We start from the raw sequence: 26,189 nt of genomic DNA, 5'->3' as shown, positions 1-26,189 counted from the left end.
TTCTGATATTATGAGAGAAGGACAGAAAAGTTCTAACAATTTTCTTAGTAGCAGTGACTTGGGATGCCACAAGCTGGGCATATAGGTCACAGCCTGTCCTGCTGTTGCCAGTCTCAGTTTTGTTTCAAGAGTAGAGCCTATTTCCTATCCGTTTCCTCATCATTTGCTGTACTCTTGGTTTTGATAACGAGGAGCACCTAAGCTTAAACTTATCTCCTAGATTTTTTTCCTTCCAGCATTGTTCACCTTCACAGCCTTGATATTGATTACCATAAAAATCCTGTACATTTTTATGATGGTGGAGAACAGAAAGAGAGATCGTCCTTTGAAACATACTTTTTTAAAACATTTCTTTTGAAAGAGCTGGATGGCAGTCTCTCTCTTTCTTGCGCTGTCCTCCTTGCTATCTCCTCTGAAAGCACATGTCTTCCATGGTATGGTGGACTTTTCTCAATGCCACTGTATTAGAAACTCTGCTTGGATTCTTGCTACTGGGTCACAAATGGAATCTTCCCAGCTGGTGATTGACAGATACAGGTCTCTGCAGCTGCCACATGATTAGGTATTATGATTTCGTAGGTAACCCTTGGTCTGCTGGTGTTGCTACTTCTTACATTTGTTCATGTTTCACAACAGACTATGCAGTAGCTTTTAAATCCCACCTGAAGTGTAGGCTTGATGTTCTGAAGATGACACTCAGTGAGGCTTCATCGTCCACATTCAATTAGAAACTGTGCTCCTGTTTACCAGAACTTGATCCCTGGGTATTCCATCCCATCTGATCTCAAAAATGGAACTTAAACAAGAGGAGATGCCTGCATCCCCCATGGTGCAGTGCTTGCTAATCTTGCCAGTACAACAGGAATTTGACATCAAGCCCCAAGATGAATTTCTCAACAGAGGCAGAGCAAAGCTCTTTCATTTTACATCTCTACACAGGGAGCTCTTGACTGTGCAGAGTTGTCACCTTGGGAAATGCAAGTCTGTGTGCCACTCCCAGAATAATAAAAAGGCAAAGGTATCCAAGGGGTATTGATGCCGACAGGGTGATGTACGAGAGAAGGAAAATCGCTAAAACGGAGCACACTGTGTCAGATTTGCTTGTAGTTGTTGTCTCTTTCCTGGGAACAGAACAGACAGAGACAGAATGCTTACTTCTTCAGGGCTCATGTTTCTTCAAGGAAATGCACTTGGTTTCTCTCTCCCTATTACTCATTGCCAAGACACTGAGTCTTCCGACTAATCAAGGCTTTGCTCTTCCAGGACTGCTATACTCATAAAAGATGGAAAGCCATGTCAAGAGTCCACTCTAATTGACCCCCAAAGACCACTTAGTTTTGACTGTATTGCTTTTCGGTCTCCAGTGAAAGATGAAAGCCTGGAATATGGCAATCTGAACAGGGCTCCTTTATCATATTGCAAATAATTTCCCTTTACATTTAGTCCATCCTCTTTTGGAACATTCTACCTGCCTTTTTAAAGGTTAGCATTTCTTTGATGTTGCTGCACAGCATAAGGTTCTGCAGCTGATATCATGAAGGGTCAAGCTAGATGGCCCAGAGAAAACAGATCTTCCACTGCCTTTTAAAGCCATCGAGGTGAGGGGATTATAATTTGCATCAGGGTGACACAAGGAGGAGAGAAGGGGCTTAACTCTTCCATTGCTGCACAGGTTCACCTATCAAAATCACCCACTCCTCCTAAATATCTATGAAACTTGGAAAGATAAAAAGAGATGGACACCTGGGCATAATGAAGGGCACCAGGGTTCAATGGGTTCAATCGTGGGTTCAATGCTTGATCACCTACTGATTTGGCTTCTGCCCTTCCTGCTAGTCATTCACCAAACTCTTTGTCCAAATAAATATGATTGTGCCTGCACTTTGCATAATTAGACACATCATTCCAACTCTATGATTCTATGACTTACTACTTAGGTTCTCTTTGTATCATGTCTGCCTATAAACCTAGTTTAAAGCATTATATCCAGTGCTGATCAACTAAATGATATATCCAGCTACATAGGAGTAAAGAGTGGATGAACTGAACATTTTTCTTTGATTCGCAAGCAACAGTGCAAACCTAACTATCCACATCCCCATGGACCTCTAGAGCAGCTGGCAGCATGGCTACTTTCCCCTTACCACCCATTGGTGGCAACTGGAGGACCTCAATGTTCAGACTGTTGGGCTCCAGCTTGAGAGGGGACAGTTGTGCCACCTGACTACATAGTAGTTCTGCTCCATGCATGGATGCAGACCACATGGCAGCAAACATCGCCACCATGGTACAGAGTCTACTGAGGGAGTGAGTAAGAAGCAGCAACATTATCCATGACTACATGGTTGTGTACACTGGCATCAACATGCCAGCAGGAGTAAAGGCTGTGCACCTCACAGGCATCATCTACCTGATATACATGCTTCATCTTGTGGTGAAGGATGCTCTGGGGCTGGGGAACACAATGAGGGCCACCTGGGAGGCTGCTACCCCCAAGCTACAGTCCCTGTTTGAGAATTTATGGGATCCTAGCTGCACATCTGCTGTGTGAGAGGCAGAAGGAGGTATGAACCTGAAACTGGCTCATACAAGAAGACCTATCCACCCACTAGAACTCCCCCTATGATGTGATAGTGCATCTGATGGAGCAGAAGAGTATAATGCAAGATGTCACCTCCTTCATGAGCATCTTTCATGTGGAAGAGAATGTCAGCATCACTTCCAGTAACTGGCTGACCCACTGCAAATGGTGCATACCCTTGGCACATGTGTGGGAAGATGGCTGCCTCTGCCAAGTAAGAGTTGGCTGGCCCCACACCTATACCCAATGCAACCAACATCTACCTCATTAACCAACATCTGCCTCATAGCACAACACTTACCTCATAAAACATCTAAGAAAACATCTGCATTAACAGACATCTGCCTTATAAGCAGGCCTCTGTTTAACTACCCCTTTCCATTGCATTTGTAAATTTCACAGTCACAACAGGTGATCTGTTATCTGTACAATGGGGAAACTCATCCATAGATGAAAGGATATTAGACCTGATGATTAAACTGCATGAGAATACCAACTTGCAGATAAGATTTACACCAGAAGGGAAGCTCTCCAAATCAATACCCAAGTTGCCCGAATGGTGGTGATGTCCATGCCCCAAAGCTTGGGGACAGGAAAAATCTTTCAATATTTATGTACACAAACAATTTTATTGTCAAAGACCAGAGTAGGGCTCATTCTGCAAACATAGGATAATGCACTTTCAATGTGCTTTGGCAGCTGGATTTTCCTGTGCGGAACAGGAAAATCTACTTCTAAAGTGCATTGAAAGTGCATGATCTATTGTGTACAGAATAGGCCCTGGTCTATACAGGGCTCTCAAAATAGTAAACATTGTCAGGAGGAATCACTAACTATCAAATTTTCAAAAAAAATTATGTGTTTCCATAGTAAATTTTAAAAATGCACCTGGAAACTTAATGATCATCACTTGGAACAAGTAAAAAACTTTAAATACTTGGGTGTGACCTTTTCATTTAATGGTAAGTCTACAGCCCATCTTCAATCTGTAGCACTATCTGCAGAGAGAAGTGCTAATGCTGTCGTAAGATTCTTTAGGAAGGATGGCGCAAGATATATTCCTGCAGCACTCAAGCTTTATTCTGTTAAAATTCTTGCTCAGATGACATACAGATCACAAATTCTTATTTCCAATAATTACAAGGTTTTGGAAGTGATGCGGTCTAAAATTTTAATGCTGCCCGATATACTCCAAACTTGCTTTTGAAACAGGAGGCCAGCCTTTGTACAGTAGAAACATATCTATTCTGCTTTTGGTTAAAAACTCATTTAAAACCTGCTGGCCTAATTCCTTTTATGCTAGCAGCTGTCCCCTACCTGCAGTGACTAGATAAAGTAGCAGGCAAATTAAGATCACTTGGGCTTAACCCTGTTCAACCATTAGAAGGCTTAATAAAAGCAAAAAGCTTGATCCATCAGTGACTTTTGGACATAGAGGTCCAGAAGGAAACTTCTTTATTACCTGCCCCCCCCCCCCCACTCTAGGTAAAAATCATGGACAAATATTGCCACAGCCCCTTATCTGGCAAGTATCAATAATCCCAATCATAGATGGGCCTTTTCCAGAGCAAAGATGGACACATTTCCATCAGCAGTTCCATTTGGGAGGTATCAATGTCAGCCTCTACACGTGAGACTCTGTATATGTAATAATGCTGTGGAGACAACATCCCATATTCTCCTTCACTATTCTGTACACTATATAAGGTTGGAAGGAACAAACTAATGATCCTCGCTCTGTCTCACTTTAAGCCCTTGGAAAGTTATTTGGAACATGCAGAGGGGCATCTTGTGACATTTTTACTGGGAGACAGTCTCAAGCAATGTAGCAAAATATTACGTTTCAATCCCTAGGGAAAGGAAAGTTTTAGCTAATCAAATTTGCCAGTTTTACTAGCATGCTGTACCAATTTAAGGAAATTTCACCTAGGGGATCTTTGTGACTGAGGGGGCAGGCTTCATATTGTTGTGATATCAGGTTGGGGTGCCGATCAAGTTGATCTGGGGTTATTTGGAATCGCCTCCATTGAAACACTGGGAATGTCTGCCTTTCTGTCTATCCTCTGAGTACTGGTTGTGTATTCCAGACTTGGGGGGGGGGGCTTTGAATGCTGTGGCAAGCTTCTTTTTGTGTGGTGTCTGTCTGGGATGCCAGGGCCTCTAGACATGATGACTACATACATAATTGCATTCTTGAGGATTTGGATCTCAGCTGTTAGCAGGGCTTAAAGCCATCACATTTACATATGTCATTGAACCTTGTTGGGTTTGTGTGTCAATTGGTCTCAGGGGTTCAAACCACCATGTCTGTGTATGTCATTGCACCCTTTTTGGTTTGGATCTCAGGTGGGCCTGGGCTTCAAGTCACCATGTCTAAATATATCATTACACACTTCCAGGTTTGAGTCTCATGACTTTGAGCCACCATATCATAGCATCCTTTGGGTTTGGGTCTCAGGTGGTCCCAGGTCTTTGAGCCACCACGTGTACTTATGTCATTGCACCCTTTGGTTCCCAGCTGACCCCAAAACTTTGAGCCACTGCATCTCCCTTTGTAATGGTGCCCTTTCACATTTGGGTTTCAGGTGGTCTCAATTTAAAGCTACCACATCTACATATGTCACAGCACCCTTTGGGGTTGGATCCCAAGTGGTTCCAGGGCTTCAAGCCACCACATCTACATATTTCAAAGCACCCATTCTAGTTTGGGTCTCACATGGACTCAGGGCTGTGAAGGCAGCTGTGCCTCCCACCTTTTCCAATCATGGGGCTCTTTCCTGGCCACTGTTTGAAAACATTTCCACTGTCTGTCCTTTGGAACCTGTCTTTGGAGACTTGAAAGGGAGGGCTGCCAGCTCAACATGTGTGATTCTGTTCCTTTGCAAGGTGCTGATAGGTGTGATCTGGACCTGTATGTTTCGGTCCTTTTTAGTTTGTGATGGTTCATGGTTCAGGTTATGAGTTCACTGCAAACTGGACTACATTTTCCTAGTTTGTACCTATCCCTACTCTTTCTAGTAATTATCTATCCATACTCTTCACTTAAGGTGAAAGAAGTCTCCTTAACCTGGAGAAAGAGTACAAAATTTCAACAGTAGAGGTATAAGTTACAGGCCTGTGTAATAGAATATTCTAAAGCAATTAAAAAGGAAGGGTCACTATATATAAAGGTAAAGGTGTCTGACCCTTGGGGTGACGACCTCCAGCGTTTTCATGGCAGACTCAATACGGGGTGGTTTGCCAGTGCCTTCCCCAGTCATTACCGTTTACCCCCCAGCAAGCTGGGTACTCATTTTACCGACCTCGGAAGGATGGAAGGCTGAGTCAACCTTGAGCCGGCTGCTGGGATTGAAATCCCAGCCTCATGGGCAGAGGCTTCAGACTGCATTTCTGCTGCATCACAAGAGGCTCATGACACTCATAGAATCATAGAATCATAGAGTTGGAAGGGGCCATACAGGCCATCTAGTCCAACCGCCTGCTCAACACAGGATCAGCCCTAAGCATCCTAAAGCATATATGCATATATATTATATGCATATATGCATATATATATACATACATACATACATACATACATGCATGCATGCATGCATGCATGCATGCATGCATGTATATTGATGTCAGTACTCATGTTGCAAAAGACACCATGTAAAATTCTTCCTGCACCAAATAAATCATTCTCTTTGCCTGTGGATTTGTGATGCTACTCTCTTCAGTGTGCTTTTTCCTATTAAGAGGGTTTTTTAAAGTCTTCACACGGAAATGCTTTAAAAGAAAGCTTTTAGTCATAAATCCCGTTTGAATGCATTTATTTCAAGTACGTATTCATATCCCTCAGTCTCCAGAATCTGTTCAAAGCATGCTCACTACAACCTCCTGCACTCACAGAGGATGCCAGAGTTTGTGAAACCTCACTGGATATGTGCCGTTCACCATGTCCTTCAAGACATTCAGGGAATGGGGAGAGAGGGTGAGGAAGAGAGAAGCAGGGGGCTGGTTGCTAAATAGCAGAGGGACTCAGAATGGAGAGCAATATTATATTTCATGTTTTTTCTGATGCAAAACATAGTCTGGAAAGATGTATTTGAATGCTCTTCTATCAGCCTGAAATAATCTGTTCCACATAATATATTTCTGGTAAGGCCTTGGAGGAGGAGCATATCTCATGGCTTAACACCCACTCAGGGTGGTTGTCCCACCCCTGAGTGCCTCCTCCTCCAACCAGCTTGCCTGTCTGTCTAGCAGTCAGCCAGTCACCTTCTGTCCTCCACCCCTGACCACCTCCTCCTCCTTCCACTTCTCTCTGAGGCTCAGAGGCTGCAGATCCCTACTGCATGAGAGCTGACCCTGCCAGTGAGTTCCCTTCCTATGGGCCTCCAGCCTGCAGCCTTTACAGGTCCTGGGGGGAGACCATCCAGAGAGTTCTTCCACCCCACCTCCCCAATCTAGTGCCCTTTGTATTCTTGAATGCAACGGGCTTGGCCCCTAGTATAATTCTTTTAATTTAGCTTTTAATCCTATATGATCAGAATTCAAATTATCCAGCTGACATTGTCCTCTGGGTTCACTGAAAAACTTAGCCTCATACCTTAATAAAACCCTGAATTCTACCATGATGTCTTTTCATCAGACATCACAATGCCAAATCATGGGTTTAGGACAAGGCCTGACAGCTGGTTGTACCCTACTTTTCCTTTCCTCTTCTCCTTTTCAGAGCGAGGAGAAATATGTGTATTGTTCCTCCACCACATAGCAGTCTGTGGGGTGCAGGTTGAGTAGAGACTGCTCCATGCCCCAGGATACGACTTATCTTTGCACCTTTTCTGGAAGTCCAATGCCCAATCCTTTGCTTCCCTGCTACTAAGGTGGTCGATTTTAGGGTTTGATTGATTTCTACTTTAAAGGCCAAATATAATGAAATATTGGATATCTTTAAGCAAAATAACCCTAACATGCTGATGACAAAATGATCAAAGGCATCTGCAGGCCGGGCTTTACCACATCGATTCTCTGCTACTCTCTCTGACTTTTCTTTAATAAGGCATGCTATTAGGAAGACTCATTTCCATACAGTTCCTCATCCAGCCAAATGAGCCTGTGTAAATGTAGAGAGATGGCTTTCATTTCATTTTTATGACCAAATTGAGACCCTTTTTTATATTTTTGATTTAGTGGGAATGGGGAAACAATCTCTCTTTTTGTGGGGTGATAAAACGGGAAGGTTCATTTCCTCTGGTTTTGACAGTATTGCCCGCCCATCTCCGCTACAGCTTCAAATGAAAAGCAGACGCTACTTGGGACAATAAAGTGCTCAACCTCATCAGCTTTCAGCTCCTTCATCCTTTGCCGGGAAGAGGATTCCAGTGTTTTTCTGTCACTTCCATTTTTAAAAACAGCTTTCATGGCTTTTACAAGAAAATGTCATTGTGCCTCTGGTACAGAGGAGGAAGAATCTAATTTCATTACAGTTAAGTGCCTGCCTCCCCATTACCTTCCATAAGAGCATAACACAGCATATTATGGAGCTTTAATAAAATTGGAAGGAGGAAGGTAGGAGCACATTTCAGGAAGCCAAATTACTTTGGGCCACCTAGTTACCTTCTCATTCTCACCCTCCGTGCTGCTTTTTCTACAACCTAATTACTGCATATTCTGGGACTTGCTATCCAATGATAACCGACTGGCCTGCTTTGTGTAGTAGCAACATGGAATGGCCCGAGCTTTACACTCCAGCCTTGCCACTAGATAATTGCTTCTGACAGCCATATTAATCTCCAGAGACTGAGAACTAAATGAAATATTTAAAAACTGATATTTTATTCCCAAGCTCTTCTGTAGCCAGGAATACTGCAGCTAAGGAAAAGAGAATACCTCCTGGGTTTTGACTGTATTACTGATCAAAAAGGTAATACTTTGTCTACTCCCTGATAGATCACAGGCTATATCATTAACTGTGTGTCTCATCCACTTAGCAAAATGTGAGGCCCTTATCAGCTTGAATCCATGTCATTGTGTGCAGGTTCAAAAGAGCCCAGAGAAAAACCAATCAACTCTATCTGAGAATATGGGCTCCACAGTTGGATTTTAAAGAATTCCTCTGATGATATCATGCAAGTTATTCAAGCTTTGTATCTATTTTATTCTCTTGGTTCAAGTTAATCCAGTAGGAGTAGGTTGGGGGTAGATAGAAGAAAACCATTGTTATTTTTCTACTTTTGTTAGAAACCCAATCGGTATAAACTTGCTAATATATGATGTGTGTGATGCATTGTACTTTTAAAGGCTTAGAAGTGCTGTGTAAACAGATAAAAAATTTAATTCTTCACTGAGTGAGAAAGCCTTGAGTGACAGGCTGCCCCAAGCAATTTGATTGGTTAGTATCAGTTGAACTGGGAAAAACATCTGAACTGGATCCTGAAGAGGCTTCAGTTTGATTTCAGCCCTAGTTGAGAAGAATTCATTGACATTCTGAATTCAGCCCTGACTAACACAGGTGGGAGAACTGGGGGAAGTTGGCAAGGACAAGTGGATAGTTAGACAGAGATTGCTATTCAGGCCAAGAAAAGGAGATAGATTTTGGGGAGAGAGAAGAAAATTCCCCATCCAGTCAAACAGAGAGTTATCACTGAGAAGTGCAGAAATCTTAGATCTGATGTGTTTAGAAACTGCCTACAGAAACCTAGGACTCAGTTAAATAATCAAGATGAGAACTGGTTTTTCAAGATAAGGGATTTGGGTACTGGAAGCCTTCTGGAAATGAAAAGAGTTAGATAATACTAAAAAAAAGTATGCTGGAGTGTTTGGAAAACACCAGAACAAAAGTCCCATGCCAGTTTGGTATAGTGGTTAGGAGCGCGGTCTTGTAATCTGGTGAGCCAGGTTTGATTCTCCACTCTCCCACATGAAGCCAGCTGGGTGATCTTGGGCTTGCCACAGCACTGATAAAGCTGTTCTCACTGAGCAGTAATATCAGTGCTCTCTCAGCCCCACCTACCTCACAAGGTGTCTGTTGTGGGGAGAGGAAAGGAAAGGGTATTGTAAGCCACTTTGAGACTCCTTTGCGTAGAGAAAAGCGGCATATAAGAAACAACTCTTCTTCTAAAGATTTTACGTAACTGTGAATAGCTTAAGAAATGCTCATTATCTGGAAACATAAGTACTAAATTCTGTGCATGTACTATTTTTACCCATGATTTTCCATTCCTGCCCTCTGATTCCTAGGCTAAGCAAACAACCAAAATATTATGCTGTGAGAGAGTGGAATTCTTCAGGAAAAGAGATCATTAGGAATTTCAGCCGCAAAAGGGAAAGTATAATGAAGGGGAAATCTTTCCTCTGAGAGAGGGGAGATCATACCATGCCATATAAATCTTGCCTTAGAGCTGGCAATGTTGTATACCAAAAAAGTAATCTGTCTGAGAATGCAGCTTTATTTAGGAGGTTTAGAATAGAGGGATCTTTTTTTTAAAAAAATGTTTATCTTGAAAGGAATTTTTATAGGTCATGGTATAGAAAACTAAAACCACATGCTATTTTGCTACTCATGACAAAAGGCACTGAGTCGTGTACTTTAGGGTCACAGGGTCACAGTGGGAACTGAGAATCTTAATGGTACAACTTTGGCAATGGACTTGAGAGATCTGGTCCCTTTCTCAAACAGTTTTTCATAGATAACATGAAAAAATAATGGCACCAATTTTGACAAAGTTTCTGACTGTGAACCTATGAGTCTTCGACTTGATTACTGTGAATGAGTAGAGGTTTTTCTTTCCTTCAATGATCCAGGAATGCATCAGGTGCTAGACCTACCATTCTAGTTTGCGAAGGGGCCAACGGCTTGGCAGGTGGGCAGAGGATGCATGGCAGTTGAATGCGGTGTTGCGCTGCCGGCTGGGGCAATGGCCCCACAGTTGGTCAGGCTGGCATGTGGCGGCCGAGGTGGGGCGATGGCTGCACTGCCAGTTGGCCCACCATGGTTACTGGTGGAAGGGTCAATTGGTGGCGAAGGCACAGCACCGCAGAAGAGCCCTCCTCATTGGCCAGGCAGCATCTGGCTATGAGGCTGGCTGAGTGCCTCATGGCTGGCCCAATCCAGGCATGCCCAGTTTTGCTGGGTGCGCCTGTATTAGCCCTTGCAGGTAGAAGCACAAACCGGACACCCAGGGATGTCCTGGACAGCACTCCGCCCATAGTGGCTTTTCAGAAATATTAGAGCCATCAATGGTTAGGATGTTAATGTCAGGTGAGTTGTCTGAATGGTAGTCCAACAGGGACACCCATCAGAAAGCAATACACAAAGATGCAATTGAAAAGCATTTATAATACAATTTTAAACAGCTTTTGATATTTATAAAGTGGACAATTTAAGAGTACTTCTTGCAGTTTGCAGTCAAATTCTGAGGGCCATTCCACACAAGGGGGAAAAAAAACATGATCATTACCAGATGCAGATGCTTTATTTTCAAGGTTTCAGGTGATGCCATCAACCTCCCGCCTCCTCCCAGTGCTGCTCCCAAAAAGTGGATTCCCCTGGGAAATTCCTGCCATCTGCCGCAAGCAGCCAGCCAAAGGAGAGTTAGGAGGCAATGACAGTAGTCGTCATATGAGGAGCTGTCCCACCCTCACTTCCACCCCCTTCATTTCTGGGAGCAGAGTTTTGTTGTCTTTAAAAATATGGCAAACAGGCTGGAACAACAAGTAGGTGTTTGTGAGGCTGCAGGATGGTTTAAAAACATATCCCGGAACAGGCTCCTTCCACGCTTTCTCTCTCCAAGTTAAACAGAGCAATGTGACAGTTTCCCTAACCCTAACCCTGGCGTAAAATTTAGATAGTTCGCTACAAAATGTCATGCTGGCCCATGCAACATGGATCACATTACATTTTCCGTTGTGCAGAATCAGCCTGATTTAAACACTGAAATACAATTCTTGCTGAGCTGTACAATCCTAAGCAAAAGTGTACTCTTCTAATTTTATTAGTCAGTGGGCTTTGAAGGATATATCTCTGCTTAGGATCACACAAGAAACTACTTGGTAAGCTCGAAGCTATTAATATTAGGTGCTACTGCTAATATTTTCATAAAGATTACCACTTATCCTTTTTAAAAAAGGACTCTTTTTTATTAAGAACACTGCAAGTTCCTAGGATGTAATGGACTAATTTTGAAATACGCCAGCTTTCAAAGAACAAGAAGTCAACAGTCCGTGAAGACCAATAGAGTTACTTCTCCAATAGAGTTATATCTCCATAGAGTTATTTTGAGATTTTGACCAGGATTCCCAATCAACATCTACAGACATGTTGCAGGGGGCCTTTGTTTCAGTTCAGAAAAAACTAAGTTCTCAATGGTTCTCTTCTTGTTTCAGTATCTCCCAAAAAAGGTGAACCATGCACTGCACTTTCCTTGTGATTTGTCCAATTAATTCTTAGGCACAATATCTTGCTTATGTTGATTGTGCCCAATAAAGAAATAGGACCATTACCATGTTCAGAAAGCAACAGACATGTGTCCAGTTGGGACATGACAGTCAGTGTAATAGGCTTTTATTTCAGGTGATTTTTAGAGTCCAATCTTATGGAGAAGAAGGAGACATCTGTCTATTGATCTACTCTCAGGGAACCATTGCCAGCAGGGGCTGGCAAAGTATTTCTGCATCTTTTAGCATTGCTCATGAAATTGTAATGAGCCACCTATAATCCTAAACAAAGCAAAGCAAGCCCCCTGGGCAAGGAAGATAGTCCTTTGATAGATTCACTTCTCCTCTATAGTGAGGGTAGATAGTGTTGTAATTGGATATTAATCCTCCTGAAATACAGTCTTTGTATATTCAGAGTTCATTTTCTTGGAAATATTGATGGGGTTTACTGAGCTATGATCATCTTTCTTAAGGCTTGCAGCATGGCAACAGGAGGGAGGATATTGTGCAACTCAGATGGATCATCTGGCTGGAAAATTGCTAGCCTTGCTTGCATTTGGCAGTTTAATCTTGAACAAGATGTCAGTCTGGGTAAAAATCACAGGCTTTCTGTTAGCTAGATGTGTTTTTTTTTAACAGAAAAACTGAACATTTTGACATTGTGTTAAAATTCAACACAAGGGTTGCGAATAAAGAAAATCCTAGGTACCCATGCAAATAGTGTTTGTTGGGGGCATTTGCCCTATGTTGATAATGGAAGGTCAGTAGCTCAAAAGTAGATCATTCCTTTTGAATTCAGAAGGTGCCTGATTAAATCCCTGGTATTTCCACTTCTAAAAGCATCAGGTAGTAGATGATCTGAAAGACAATTATGGGAGACTTTTAAGAACTGCCGCCAGTCAGAATAAACAATATGCACCAGTGACTTGGCTCAAAATAAGGCCACTGGTTAGATCAGTATATTGTATGATTTATGTTTTTGACTGATTTCAAAATAATATTAAGCAGCTTAGGTAAACTGTATTTGGAGGGAGCTTGGAGAGAGTGTAAGGGCCATTTCGCACGGCTTCAAAATAGCACAATGGTTGCTAATTGAAAATGCTACTAATTTGCCTTAACGCACGACGTCGCAGACAATCTGCAACACTCCTGAAACCAATCAGCAAAAAGCGCTTCGTTGTAGCGCTTTCAGGGGAATCCAGAAAAGTGGATTCACCCTCCGGATAGCGATACACTCCTGCAACCAATCTGCAACACTAGCGCTAAAGACCTGTGCGTTACCATTGTTGCGGGTTCTTCAAAGTCCCTCCTCCTGAGCCTGTCCTCCAAACTTCCGGCGAAGCGATCGCCATTTTTTTTTCTCCGAGCGAGCGGGGATAAACGCACCAGCGAGCCTCTTTCTGTTTAGAGGCTTCCCTGGCTTCAGTCCTTCACCTTTAGTCACTAAGCACAAACCACATAAAAGCCCGTTTGCTGAAATAAAGTCCCTTTATTTTTTACACATTAATTCAGCCGAAAATCAGGCCCGTGAGAGGGGGGGGGATTTTTTTTTTATCACTCGAGGCAGCGTGCCAACGATCATACAATCAAACGACAGCTCACATTAGGCAGCTGGATGGGTCTCTCCGTTGCAACGAATCTACCTAGATTCGTTGCTATGGGTCTGTTTTTTTTTTTAAAAAACCTTTCTTAAAGGGAAAGGGGCTGTTTGGGAGCATGCTAACGGCTGCCCATTGGCTGCTTGACGGCCAGGGGCGGGACGAGCTTGGCAATAGCGCTTCCTTTCTAGCGATTTCTGCCGAGACCGGAAGCCTGTGGGAAACGCTAAAAAACGCAACTGATTCCACTACAAAGGCAGGTATGCATAACGACGAATTCCACTATTTTAAATGGCGATTTTTCATTCCGCAAACAATTTGCAACAAAGATCCCCGTGCGAAAAGGCCCTAAGAGTTCTCTTTGCAGAATGTGCAATAAGCAATGCAGCTTTCTTTCCCTGCTCACCTTTAGTCTCCCAGGAAGGTTTCTAATTCAAAGAACAAAAGAAGATGCATGGGAGCAGGTCTTCACACTGCAAAGAGCATGGATCTCTGAGCAAAAATGTCATAAGAATGTAAACAGAGCCTGCCGGACCAAGCTAGTGGTTCATATAGTCCATGGGGGGGGGGGTGCCATCTCTCCATAGCCTAACTTGCCTGAAGAAGGAAGACTGCTCCCAAGTATGGACTCCTTCCCAGAGGAGAAGAGAGAACTGGCTGTACCTATCAGAGAGGGGGAAATGTTTACTTTGTTAGCCATTCATGAGTGTCCCTGTCTTTATGCACCTCGAGGACTCTCACAGTAACTTGGTGAGGGGGAGCTTCACAATCTGGTAACCTAAACAGTAGCTTACTTAGCTCATGCATCTACCTCCACTTCCAATGGTACCTAATCAGGTCTTTCTTAGGACCATGAAAGTTAACTTTCTTCACATCTGATGTAAACCAAATAAATAAATGAAATTTTCAAACTGTATCCTGATGGTGCTGTTAAATAATTATCCCACTTGAACATGTTTGGCTTGTTCAAGTCACAAGAGATAGCCCTTGCCAAGTACATATTCATGAGAATCAAAAAACAAGAGTTTTGAATACAAGGCCTTCTGAGAAATCCCATAATTCTTTGGATTTGTTCCTTATACAAATATTTTTGTTAAGCTTGTCCATTACAAGCTCAGCTGTATATTAAAAGGACATTGATTATGTTGATGCTAAAGGGCAGAAAAAGAGCATTGCTGTAATTTGCTTACTTTTGCTGGAAATGGAAGGTTGAAATCAAAATACCCACGGAAAAATATTCAATAAAATACTACTCAATTGATTTATATATAGAAAAGGGATGTCAATATTTTTGAAGTCAATAAAGTTGAAACATCCCAAGTACAGTGAATAATACAACTGGCAACCATTAACCACTATGACCATGATGCACCATGAGCTATCTTTGTTCGAATGAGAAAACCTATCCCTTATTCCTATCTATTTATGTCTGGAGAAAGATTTATTATGTTTCATGAGTGAAACTCCCAGTACCTTTTATGCTGATGGGAGCTGCACAATACATACAAAGCTGAAAATGAACACCCAAGCAGTGTCTGTCAAAGTAGATAGTCATTTATTTCTGTGGCATGATGGTACCCTTTATTACACTTCACTATATTCCTTCCACAGATCGCCTGTTATGGCTGGAGGACTGTTTGCTGTTAACAGACAGTGGTTTTGGGACCTTGGTGGCTACGATCCAGGTTTAGAAATATGGGGTGGGGAGCAGTATGAAATCTCCTTCAAGGTAAGCTGTCAAAATATTTTGTCATAGTGCACACTCCATTTGCATCATATAGAATGTATAGACTTACATTTTTGATTTCTCTTTTTCATTGCCAAATTTGACCTGACTTGCAATAATGGATATTATTTCACTGATTTATTTTAAACCAAAAATAGCCTCAGGGCACAAACTAGGCCTGGGTCACAATCATGGACAAGCTTTCCTCTCCAATCATTTTGGGGGGCAAAATTACTTTTCCTGGGATGCTGGCAAATTCCCTCCCCGAGACATGACCTTAGTCATGAATCTCACTTAGTGGCCTTTGGCCAGCCAGCTCAACCCATCACATAACACTGTTGTGAGGACGTAATGGAAGACGGAGAAATTATGCGAGCCAATGCAAGCCAATTATGCAAGCCTAGGAGGAAAAGTGGGGTAAAAAATGCAGGCAGGCAGGCAGGCAGGCAGGCAGGCAGGCAGGCAGGCAGGCAGGCAGGCAGGCAGGCAGGCAGGCAGGCAGGAAGGAAGGCAGGAAGGAAGGAAGGAAGGCAGGAAGGAAGGAAGGAAGGAAGGAAGGAAGGAAGGAAGGAAGAAAGAAAGAAAGAAAGAAAGAAAGAAAGAAAGAAAGAAAGAAAGAAAGAAAGAAAGAAAGAAAGAAAGAAAGAAAGAAAGAAAGAAAGAAAGAAAGAAAGAAAGGTATCCAGAGGGTCATCACATATATTTATTTATTTATTTATTTATTTATTTATTTATTTATTTATTTATCATACTTCTATACCGCCCTCCCCGGAGGCTCAGGGCGGTTTACATTATAACAGAGAACCATACATAAAACAGTCTGTAGAACATGTACATCAATAACCAACAATTGCAACCAAACACAACACAGTATAACAATAAACAATCATATAGGAGGGTATTTTCAGCTGACCCATGTCATGTAACTTTGAATCAATTGTGTATGCAAAGAAAACAAAACTGAAAGACAATAGAAACCCCATAAAGTACATGGAATTGCAGTTTGTTTAGCATCCATCAGCATGCCCCCTCTACATTTTTTGAGACAAATGAAAACTGGAGTCTTGGATTCTACATTTCTGACAGGAAACCTGAAGAGTGTATTGTGTCATTTACTACTTCCCTATTGTTTGTCATTGGGAGGTGTTCAGTTGCAAACCAGGCCATCCCTCTCAACCCAGAAACCATGGCAACCATACTGGAAGCACAGACACTAAATTGTCCCTACCTATGTAGTTCAAGTGACAGCTTCTTTGGAGAGGCCTGTGCTGCAGTGGGTCATTTCAGCTGTATCTCCTCATTCTGCTCATTACTATCAGTTGACTTTAGGGTCCTTGTCCTCCTTCCTGAATATATTTTTAAGCAAGTTCCTATACTATTTTGTAATATTTGCCTAGAAGAAATTATCTCTCTCCTAGAGAGGCAGAAGGAGTTTAGTAAGAGAAGGAAAAAAGACATGTACAAGAGAGCTGATTTTCCTTTGAATTGGCAATGACCAATTATGCATGGGCTGGAATGCCCATGATGGCGGTGACAGGGCTTCAGGGAAAATCCCTGATTATGCATGATGTTGCTGCCATCCAAGGCCTGGTCTGACCTAGGCCTTCGGATGACCCGCGTTAAAGAAACGCAGGCCTGGAACTGCCATGGGTGCAAGTGAGGACTAGGTCAGGTTAGCCCTCAGAGGAGACGGGCTTTTTGGCCCGGCTCCTCCCCTAACCTACAGCATTCCTCTAGGGATGTGTCCCTCCCCTGCCAGCTCCACAGCTCTGCGGAGCTGAAAGAGGCATCCCCCCACCCCCACCATGGTGGGAGAGCAGCATGCTGCTCCCCACCATCGTACAGTGGGGGGGCCATGCCCCCAATCAGCTTGCTGTCTGATAGTCAAAACATAAAGTGCTCTTTTGTATATGCTAGTATAGTACAAATGTATGTATATCATTTTTAAGAAACTATTTTTTATTGATTAGGGCCTACTTACTTGCTTTATAAGCTCACAGCAATGTCTCACTACTGATAAAGCATGGAAATGTTGTTCTTATTTTTCAGTGGGGGGTCACTAAGACTGAGTGGAAAGGACATGCCCAAGGCTACCTGGTTTCTATGATAGGACTAGAACTGCAGTGTCCAAGAGACACAACTGATACCTTTTCTACTGGACCACACTGAATCTTAGCTATCAGATATATACACACATTACATATTGAAGATGTAGCCTTGCTAGGACACATACATGAGGAAGTAAGTTCAGAACCACAGCCTAAATTCCAATTTTAGGATTACCTCAGAGAGAGAGAGAGAGAGAGAGAGAGAGAGAGAGAGAGTTTAAAGTTAAATAGCTTGTAATACTTTTCCTCAAATAATTTTGTGTTTAAAGCTAATCAGGCTAAATGCGATTATGGTACGGCTTTAAAATAACCAGTGTGAAGCCAGTGCTTAAGTCCTGCATTTACATATGTAAGATAAACAGGTTTGATGTGCTAATTCCTCAATATACAAAGATAAGACAAAACTGAAGACTAGGAATTAATTCAATGCACTTAATGAAGACTCCGTGCACTATTAATAAGCATGCTAATCATATAAAGAATAAGATATTAGTAAACTTCTCAGCAATTGTCTCTACTTTATTTTGGTTAGAGAAAATGGTCTTCTACAGACTGAGTGGAGTGGCTAAAAGAATCTTCAAAATGTATAAACCTAAGAGTTTAAGTTGTAATAATTCTTTTGGGCTTCCCAATATATTTCATACTGGAGAAGGATGACCTTGAAATACCATGCTCCAAAAATGGTTAGGGCCAAGAACTACATTTTAAACTGGGGCCTAAAACAAACTGGGAGCCAGTGAAGATATATCAAAATAATTCTAATGTGTTCATACTGGCCACTCATAGAATAAATAATGAAAGAAGATTATTATAGGAAAACCAAATACTAAAAACTGAAATTAACAATAGGGCCTGACAGGATGCGTCTCAAGGAACATCACAGCTTCCGCCACTGAGCACGATTGCAGGAGCATGGCACCCTTACAACCCTGCATCTACAACAGGTTCCAGTAGGCATTGAGTTTCACTCAGCAGCCTTGACCCCAGGAACTTCATCACTATTTCCTGAAACCTACTGGTATGGACTCCTTACCCCACAAGCCATTGCTGAAAACAAATGAGAAATAATTTAATAGTTGTGATGGACACAAACAGTCATAAGCTGTTTGCCTTTCATATTGAAAATGTGGAGACTGGATTCAGTCCTAGAGTTTAGCAAGTCCCAGAGCTCATTTGAGAGCAGCATAATTTCCATCTGTCCGTGGCCAGCATTTCACCTTCATTCACCTTGTTGTGAGCCACAGTCAAGGTTAATGGCTTGTCTTCTCAACTACTTGTGACAAGTGGTTTCCCAGCTGGTTCCAATCACAAAATTTTGAGATAAAATGTTAATAGTATCCTCCTCCTATGATGAAGGCGGCTGTTTCCAAATGGCTACTCCCTGAAGATCCAAAGATGATGCTTTCCAGGTTTTTCTGAACTACCTCTACTCCAGTAAAGAGGGAAAAAGCCAGTATTGATCACTTGTTTGGGGGGAAAGCAAGTGGGTACCAGAAAACACATGGTCAGAGTACCCACAGACCCCCACATTGGTGATGGCAGATGGCAGAGGTTGATTCTTACTACACAATTTTGATGCCTGTAACAATTGACAAGAGGCAACAATTTGCTGGAATGTCCCTGCTAATTCTATGACTAATTAGTAATAGCATATCTATATGGAAATTTCTTTCACTTATTCTTTGGTCCTTGAAAGATGAACTGGAAATTCATGCCAGATTCCCTGAGAAGGACATGCCAAAGTGGAACAGCAGAGCCTCACATCTACATTGTACCTAGGATTGTGCAACCTGGATCATGAGGGTCCCACTTTATAGTCTGCCAATGTCAGGCAGCAGCTGAGGGCAGCTTGAAATGAGGCTGCAGCAACTTTTCTTGGGAGTATGCCAAACCATTCTCTCTCCTCTTATCAGCCCTACCTCAGCACTGCCATTTAGCAGAAGCCAATTATAAAGGCAATGAAATGTCAGTATATATTTTCATTAGCATAATACAGCAAACAACATAAAAATGCTAATTCTGTCTCCTAACAGTTTAAGACATTGAGAAAGGCTTGTGCAATTGCTATGCAAATAATTAATAATAGCCCTCCCCACAACTATGTGAAAGCAGCTAGCTCAGAGGGATCTATCATTATTATAGCCAGGAGTTATCCACTTGCAAGGAAATATTGCTTTTGTTAGTAGTGAAGCAATGAAAACAGAGTATGCATTAATCGCAAGGAACATGTGGGTGATGCACGTCAGCTCAGGACAGAGTGCCACATCTGTGTTCTGGGTAGAAGCCACTGCTCTAAGAGGAAGCGATACCCATTCCTTCCAGCAAAATCTCATATGATATACAGCTTGAGAATCATGCTTAAGTTACTCAACTTTCCTAGAGCCAGCTTGGTGGTGGTTAGGAGTGCGGACTTCTAATCTGGCAAGCCGGGTTTGATTCTGTACTCCCCCACATGCAACCAGCTGGGTGACCTTGGGCTCACCACAGCACTGAGACAGCTGTTCTGACCAAGCAGGAATATCAGGGCTCTCTCAGCCTCACCTACTTCACAGGGTGTCCGTGTGGGGAGAGGAAAGGGAAGGCGACAGTAAGCTGCTTTGAGCCTCCTTCGGGTAGGGAAAAGTGTCATTTAATAACCAACACTACTTATTCTAGAACATTTTCAAGGAAAAGTTAAAAGTTTTCAGGAAGTCTTACTAAAGCATCTTCTTGGAACTCTTAGAGGGCATATGCAATCCTTCCCCCAGGCTTTACAGGCTGGGTTGTTCTTTGCTGTCTCTTCATATCGACATTTCCATAATTCTAAATCCTGCTCTTTGGCTTATATTGGCTTGCAGTCATAAAATCAGGGATGGATTTACTTGATCTCAGCTGTTTACAGAGTGATGCCAGCAAAAAGACCTGAACAGATGAGCAGAGCTAGAGATTCATGGGTTCCAGACCATGTTCAGCTTTGTACATGATAGCACCTTGGATTGAACTTAGTAGCTGATGGGCAGCCAATGGAGTTACTACAGAATGGGTGCAAAGTGCATGTCCCATCTAGCTCCAGATAATAGTTGCACAATGACATTCTGTACCAACTGGAGTCTCTGGGATGACTTCAAGAGCAGACCCATGTAGAGTGCATTACAATTTTGATGTTACTGTTGCAGGAGTCCAGGTAACCAGATCAACTTGACAAAGTGGGAAGAAAGCATTCTTACAGCAGCATTAACTGGCTTCTCCAGCATTATAACCCCTATGACCATTTATGCACTGGGAACGTCACTGCCCCAGCTACTGTGCAGTAGCACAAATCAGGGGCTGATGATGTGCACCAGGCCAAATGCTCCATGTGGGTGCAGGAAGAGGTGGTACTACGTGCCATGACTAAAATTCCAGCCTGCAGCCTGACATGAAACCTCCAGTGCATTAACGGTCTATGACAGTTTTTGCAAGGGTCATCTGAACTCCATCAGAGGTGGGAAGTTCAAAACCCATCAAGTCCACAGCTTTCCCATCTCACATTACTTTTGTCATATAAGGATTCTGTTTCAATATGTTCTTTCTTAACCATTTAACCACAGCAATCCAGCAATGATTAAAGACACATACTGCATCACCAGGAGACTGAGATTGAGAGATATAGAGTTGGTAGTCATTGCATATTTTTGTCTAAAAGTTTATTCAAAAAAGAATACAGAGTATAGAAAAGAATGTGCATGTTTTATTTACAGAACTATGAATATTAAGCTGATACATCTTACATAATTTTCTAGTGTACCTATTATTCCCCCGAATTCATATTTCCATATACCTTATATAGATCAATTATTTCTTTCCATCTCATTATATTCATCAATATAGTCTAATATGGGATTTCACTTTCTATTAAAGTCTGATGTTGATCTGTTTTGCATCCAATATGTAAGTTTTGCCATTGCCTCATATTCCATTAATTTATTTAACCACTCTGCAAGATCTGATAAGGATTCTTTTTCTGTTACCATTTATTTAACAAGTTCACTATACATTTATACTGAAACCATATTTAGTAACATACATTTTGGAGCCATTGCAAACCTAATTCTCAATATTTTGCATTTCATCATGAATCATAATCCTATATTTCCTAGTGTTCTGACAAGTCCACCACATATGATAAAATGAACATTTATTTCATTGCTTTTCCAATATTTCCCATTATAAGTATTATTGACTTTTTCTATATCTTTTGGAGCAATATGCCATCTATAAAATATTTGATACCAATTTCCCTTTAACACTTGACCCATTGGTCCATACTTATATTTTCTCCAAAAGTTTGAGTCCAGTTTGTCATATGATCTTTGAATTATATTGCCATAATAGTTTGTAATTTTTTCCAAATAGATACTTTGTATTGCCCATTATCATATTTTCTAAAATTGTTTTCTTTCTCTCAGCCCCTTAAGGGTATCATCTGCATATTAAAGGTAAAGGTATCTATCCCCTGTGCAAGCACCGAGTCATGTCTGAGTAAAACTTTTGAGTTTTACAACTTGCTCATTCAGACTATCTGGAATTTCATTCAGTTCAGTCTTAGTGGTTTCAAACAGCACAGTTACCATTAGGTCTGTAACATTTGATATAGAAAAAATGTTTACATGAAGGTTATTTCTTCAGTTCCATGCAGTGTTGTCCAGGTCAGTGGTCCCCAACCTGCGGGCTGCGGCCCGACGCTGGGCCGTGAAGTCCATGGCGCCGTGCCGCAGCTCCCTCTCCCCGCCCCCCCCCTCGCAGTAAAAAACTTCCCAGGCCGCAAGGTTGCGGCCCGGGAAGCTTCTTACTGTGGGAGGCGGGGAGAGGGAATCAGGGCCAGGCCGTGCGGGCGCGGCCCAATGAGCGGGCGCGGTCTGCGCGGGCGCAGCCCGATGCCCTGCCGGTCCCCAGCCTCAGAAAGGTTGGGGACCACTGGACCAGGTGACATTAAGATTATTTTTAAGGAGCTCTAATCTTTCCAAAGTAAGTCTTTGTAACCCTGGTACTACTCTAAACTTAGTTGATAAAAGGATGGAGTAAAAGTATGATAGACAAGTAGATCCCATTTTGCAGTGCCGAACTCTGGATCAGGGCCTTGAGGATAGTGAGGGCCATTCCACACCAGGATCTATGTTGCAAATTGGTTGCGGAACAAAAAAACGCCATTTTAAATAGTGGAATTCGTTGTTATGCATACCTGCCTTTGTAGTGGAATCCAGTTGCGTTTCTATCGTTTCCCACAGGTTTCCGGTCTCGGCAAAAATCGCTAGCCAGGAAGCAATATTGCCGAGCTTTGTCCCGCCCCTGGCCGTCAATCAAACGAGCAGCCAATGGGCGGTTGTTATCATACTCCCCAAAAGCCCCTTTCCCTTTAAGACAGGTTAAAAAAAAAACGTTGCAACGAATCTGCGTTGATTCGTTGCAACGGAGAGACCAATATAGCTAGCAGGTGGTGTTTGAGCTGCTGTTTCATCATTGCCACGCTTCCCCCGAGTGAAACCACCCCCCCCCCCGCACGGGCGCAATTTTCAGCTGAAAATAAAGTGAAAAATAAAGGGAAAATAAACCAGCAAACGGGCTGTGTGGTGCTTGGGGACTTAAAACAGCTCTGGGGAGGGACTGCAGCCGGGGAAGCCTTGCTGGGTAAACGAAGGCTTGCCGGTGCCTTGATCTCCACTCGCTCCGAGAAAAAAAATGGCGATCGCTTCGTCGGAAGATCAGAGGAGACAGCCAGGGGGAGGGACTTTGCAGAAACCGCAACAATGGTAATGCACAAAACTTTCCCGCTAGTGTTGCAGATTGGTTGCAAGAGTGTAGCGCTTTCCGGAGGGTGAATCCACTTTTTGGGATTTCCCTGAAAGCCCTACAACAAAGCGCTTTTTGCGGATCGGTTTCAGGAGTGTGGCAGATTGTCAACAACATTGTGCATAACTGCAAATTAATAGCAATTTCAATTTGCAACCATTGTGCAATTTTGAACTAGTGCGAAATGGCCCTGAGAATAGAGTCAAACTGTTGTGATTTGGGGAATTAGGAAGAAGCCTTGTACTCAGGTTCTTTCTCCGAGAATTACTCCCCCCACAAACACAAGCATTTAGAACAGTGGTCCCCAACCCACCCGTTGACACCAATCATTTGACTAGCAGGGGGACTCCCAGAGATGTCTATTTCATCATGCACTGGAAGTGACGACATTACATAAGCAATGTCCAGATGGTATTTGGGCAGAAACTCTGTGATAGAAGCCATTTTAGCCATACAGTTTTTGCACAAATACAAGAGCATTGTCCTGATACTGCAACATGATGCTGCAACATTTCTGATTCATGCCAGGAATGACATAGACATGTCACTGGTGATGTTGCCTGAGCCTCCCCCCCCCACTACTGTAAGTGCCCCCCCTTCATTCCCTGTCAATTGGCAGGAGGTAACGGGCAACTGTAAAACACCCATTGGCCTTGGTGTGTCTTGCAATTACATCTAAGTTGGTCTTCGGTCAAACCACTGATGTTTACGATGGAACTGTAGCTACACACGTAATTATTTGACTTAAAACTTGTAAGACGTTCATCAGTAAAATGCATGCTTATTGTGCACTCTTAATTTTTTTTTCTCCTTCTCAAGTCAATCAGGCTTTTCTTCAAAAGATTAAAAACAGCCGTAGTACTAATTTTCAAGAACAAATGTAATCAGTAAAGTGTACCATCCCTTGGACACCATTTGTTATCTCTTCAACTTTTCCATTCCTTCTTTCTAAAAGGCGTAATTATGTTGGGCCATTTACCTCCATGGACGACAGAGAATGAGGTGGCTGGATGGGGTCACTGAAGCAGTCGGTGCAAACTTAAATGGACTCCAGGGAATGGTAGAGGACAGGAAGGCCTGGAGGATCATTGTCCATGGGGTCGCGATGGGTCAGACACGACTTCGCACCTAACAATATTTACTTCCATAAGAGCCATAAGCATAGGCCATGACATTTGTATTACTTGTAAAGTACAAAAGATGTTACACTAATCTGCAAGGAAGTGCAAACGCTTTGTCAGGAGGCTCTCCATAGTTCTTTTTGCCTTAGAAATTCATGGAGCAAGGCCTTGCATTTGTTTTGTATAAAGCAAACATGATAGTTGTATTAATTATGGCCTTTCCATTTATTTAGCAAACTTTTTTTTAAGATACTTATTTTTATGAGCCATCTTATCCTTCAAAACAACGACTTGCTTTTCCCAGTCAGAGCCATTCTAAGAGGAGTAGGCACAGAATGGCATAAATTTTTCATATGCTTTTCTTTCTTTTCAGCTGTTGGTTTCTCATGGGCCTTTCCAAAAAAATAGCTTTTCTTGATGGTCAGTCTCTTCTCTTCCTTCTTTTTTCTGCCTCAGGTCTGGATGTGTGGAGGTGGCATGTTTGATGTTCCATGTTCAAGAGTTGGGCACATCTATAGGAAGTATGTCCCTTACAAGGTCCCATCTGGAACCAGCTTAGCAAGAGTAAGTAAAATATTCAACTGTAAGCTGTTGACACTATATGTCCGATACTTTGTTTTTAGGCACAAGCAGAGCCAGCATTAAAGGTCATCATGGTGTAATATCTGCCAGGGTCTAGCTGAAGCCTATAATATTTGTCTCATCTTCTACCATAGGAATAGGGTTGTCAGGTCCCTCCTGTCCACTGGTGGGGGATGGAGGGTAGAGTTGCCAGATCCAGGTTGGGAAACTACTGAAAATGTAGGGATAGAGTCAGGGGGACGGGAACCTCAGTGGGGTACCATGTCATTGAGTCCACCCTCCAAAGCATCCATTTTCCTCAGGAGAACAGATCTCTGTAGTCTGGAAATTAACTAATTCTGAGAACTACCCTGGTCCCACCTGAAAGTTAGCATCTCTGGAAGAATCTCTGATTTCATGTTCCTGGAGCAGAACTCTTTAAGATGCCTTTTAAACTTATCAACCCCAAAGGGGCTGTAAGGAGAGATTGGCCTCCTGCTGATGGAGTGTGAGTGTGCATGTTTGTACATGCAAGAGAGCAGTGCACCAAGTGGTGGGCCAACTTGAGGGCATCTTGCTCATGGTCCTCTAGAACAGTAGTCCCCAACCTTTTTCAGGCTGGGGATCAGGGGGGAGGCACCGGTGCGCCATGGCCAGCAAACCAGCAGGTGTGCCTCCCTCTTCCCCCCTGCAGCGCGGCATTCGCTGCGCCGGGAGCACGCTGCAAAGGGGAGGTATGGATGCCGGCACCCGCAAATGTGCAGACGCAGACCCACACCTCCCCCCCCCCGCCATGGCCCGGTACTATTTGAAAAATGACAGCTGCACTACACTTTCTCCATATTTCTGAGTACCAAATGATCTGACACTGTTTTTGTAGAAGAAAAGCTTTGGGGGACAAACATAATTTGCAACTAGATTTGTTAAAATGGCCTAAATCCAGCATGTTTAGCTTTGGAAAAATCAAATGCCTTCTAGCATGAAGAACAGGCATACTCAGATTTCTTTTTCTGGAAGCTGCACTACAGGATTCAGTGGACATCTCTCTAAACCACTGGAGTTGTAGAGTGAGCGTGGCAAAGTGAGATAAGCAGTGTGCTGCAGATACAGGCCTGTTTCTTAAAGCAAACATGCACCATATTCCCAAGCATGTACTTACTCAGAGTAAGTTTGTTTAATATTGCGCTCCAAGTCTTCAGGTTAGTGACTTAGTGGAAGGCATCCATGCCTCTGACATTATTCTTTCAACTCACAGACATATCCATG

The 26,189-nt window shown here is 42.7% G+C and overlaps 1 protein-coding gene across 4 annotated transcripts in view; it reads left to right on the top strand.

Moving 5' to 3' along the window:
• The window catches only part of GALNTL6 (polypeptide N-acetylgalactosaminyltransferase like 6), a 542,786-nt gene that overhangs the window by 482,441 nt on the left and 34,156 nt on the right, over window positions 1-26,189 (top strand). For all 4 annotated transcript variants that reach the window (XM_077353588.1, XM_077353585.1, XM_077353586.1 and 1 more), the window contains 2 exons: window positions 15,211-15,328; window positions 24,819-24,926. In XM_077353588.1, coding sequence (XP_077209703.1) covers window positions 15,211-15,328; window positions 24,819-24,926 — 226 coding nt within the window. The remainder of the gene's footprint in view (window positions 1-15,210; window positions 15,329-24,818; window positions 24,927-26,189) is intronic.

This window comes from Paroedura picta, chromosome 10 (genome assembly GCF_049243985.1).
Source record: "Paroedura picta isolate Pp20150507F chromosome 10, Ppicta_v3.0, whole genome shotgun sequence".
Taxonomy (NCBI): domain Eukaryota; kingdom Metazoa; phylum Chordata; class Lepidosauria; order Squamata; family Gekkonidae; genus Paroedura; species Paroedura picta.
This window is presented reverse-complemented; position numbering and strand designations above follow the sequence as displayed.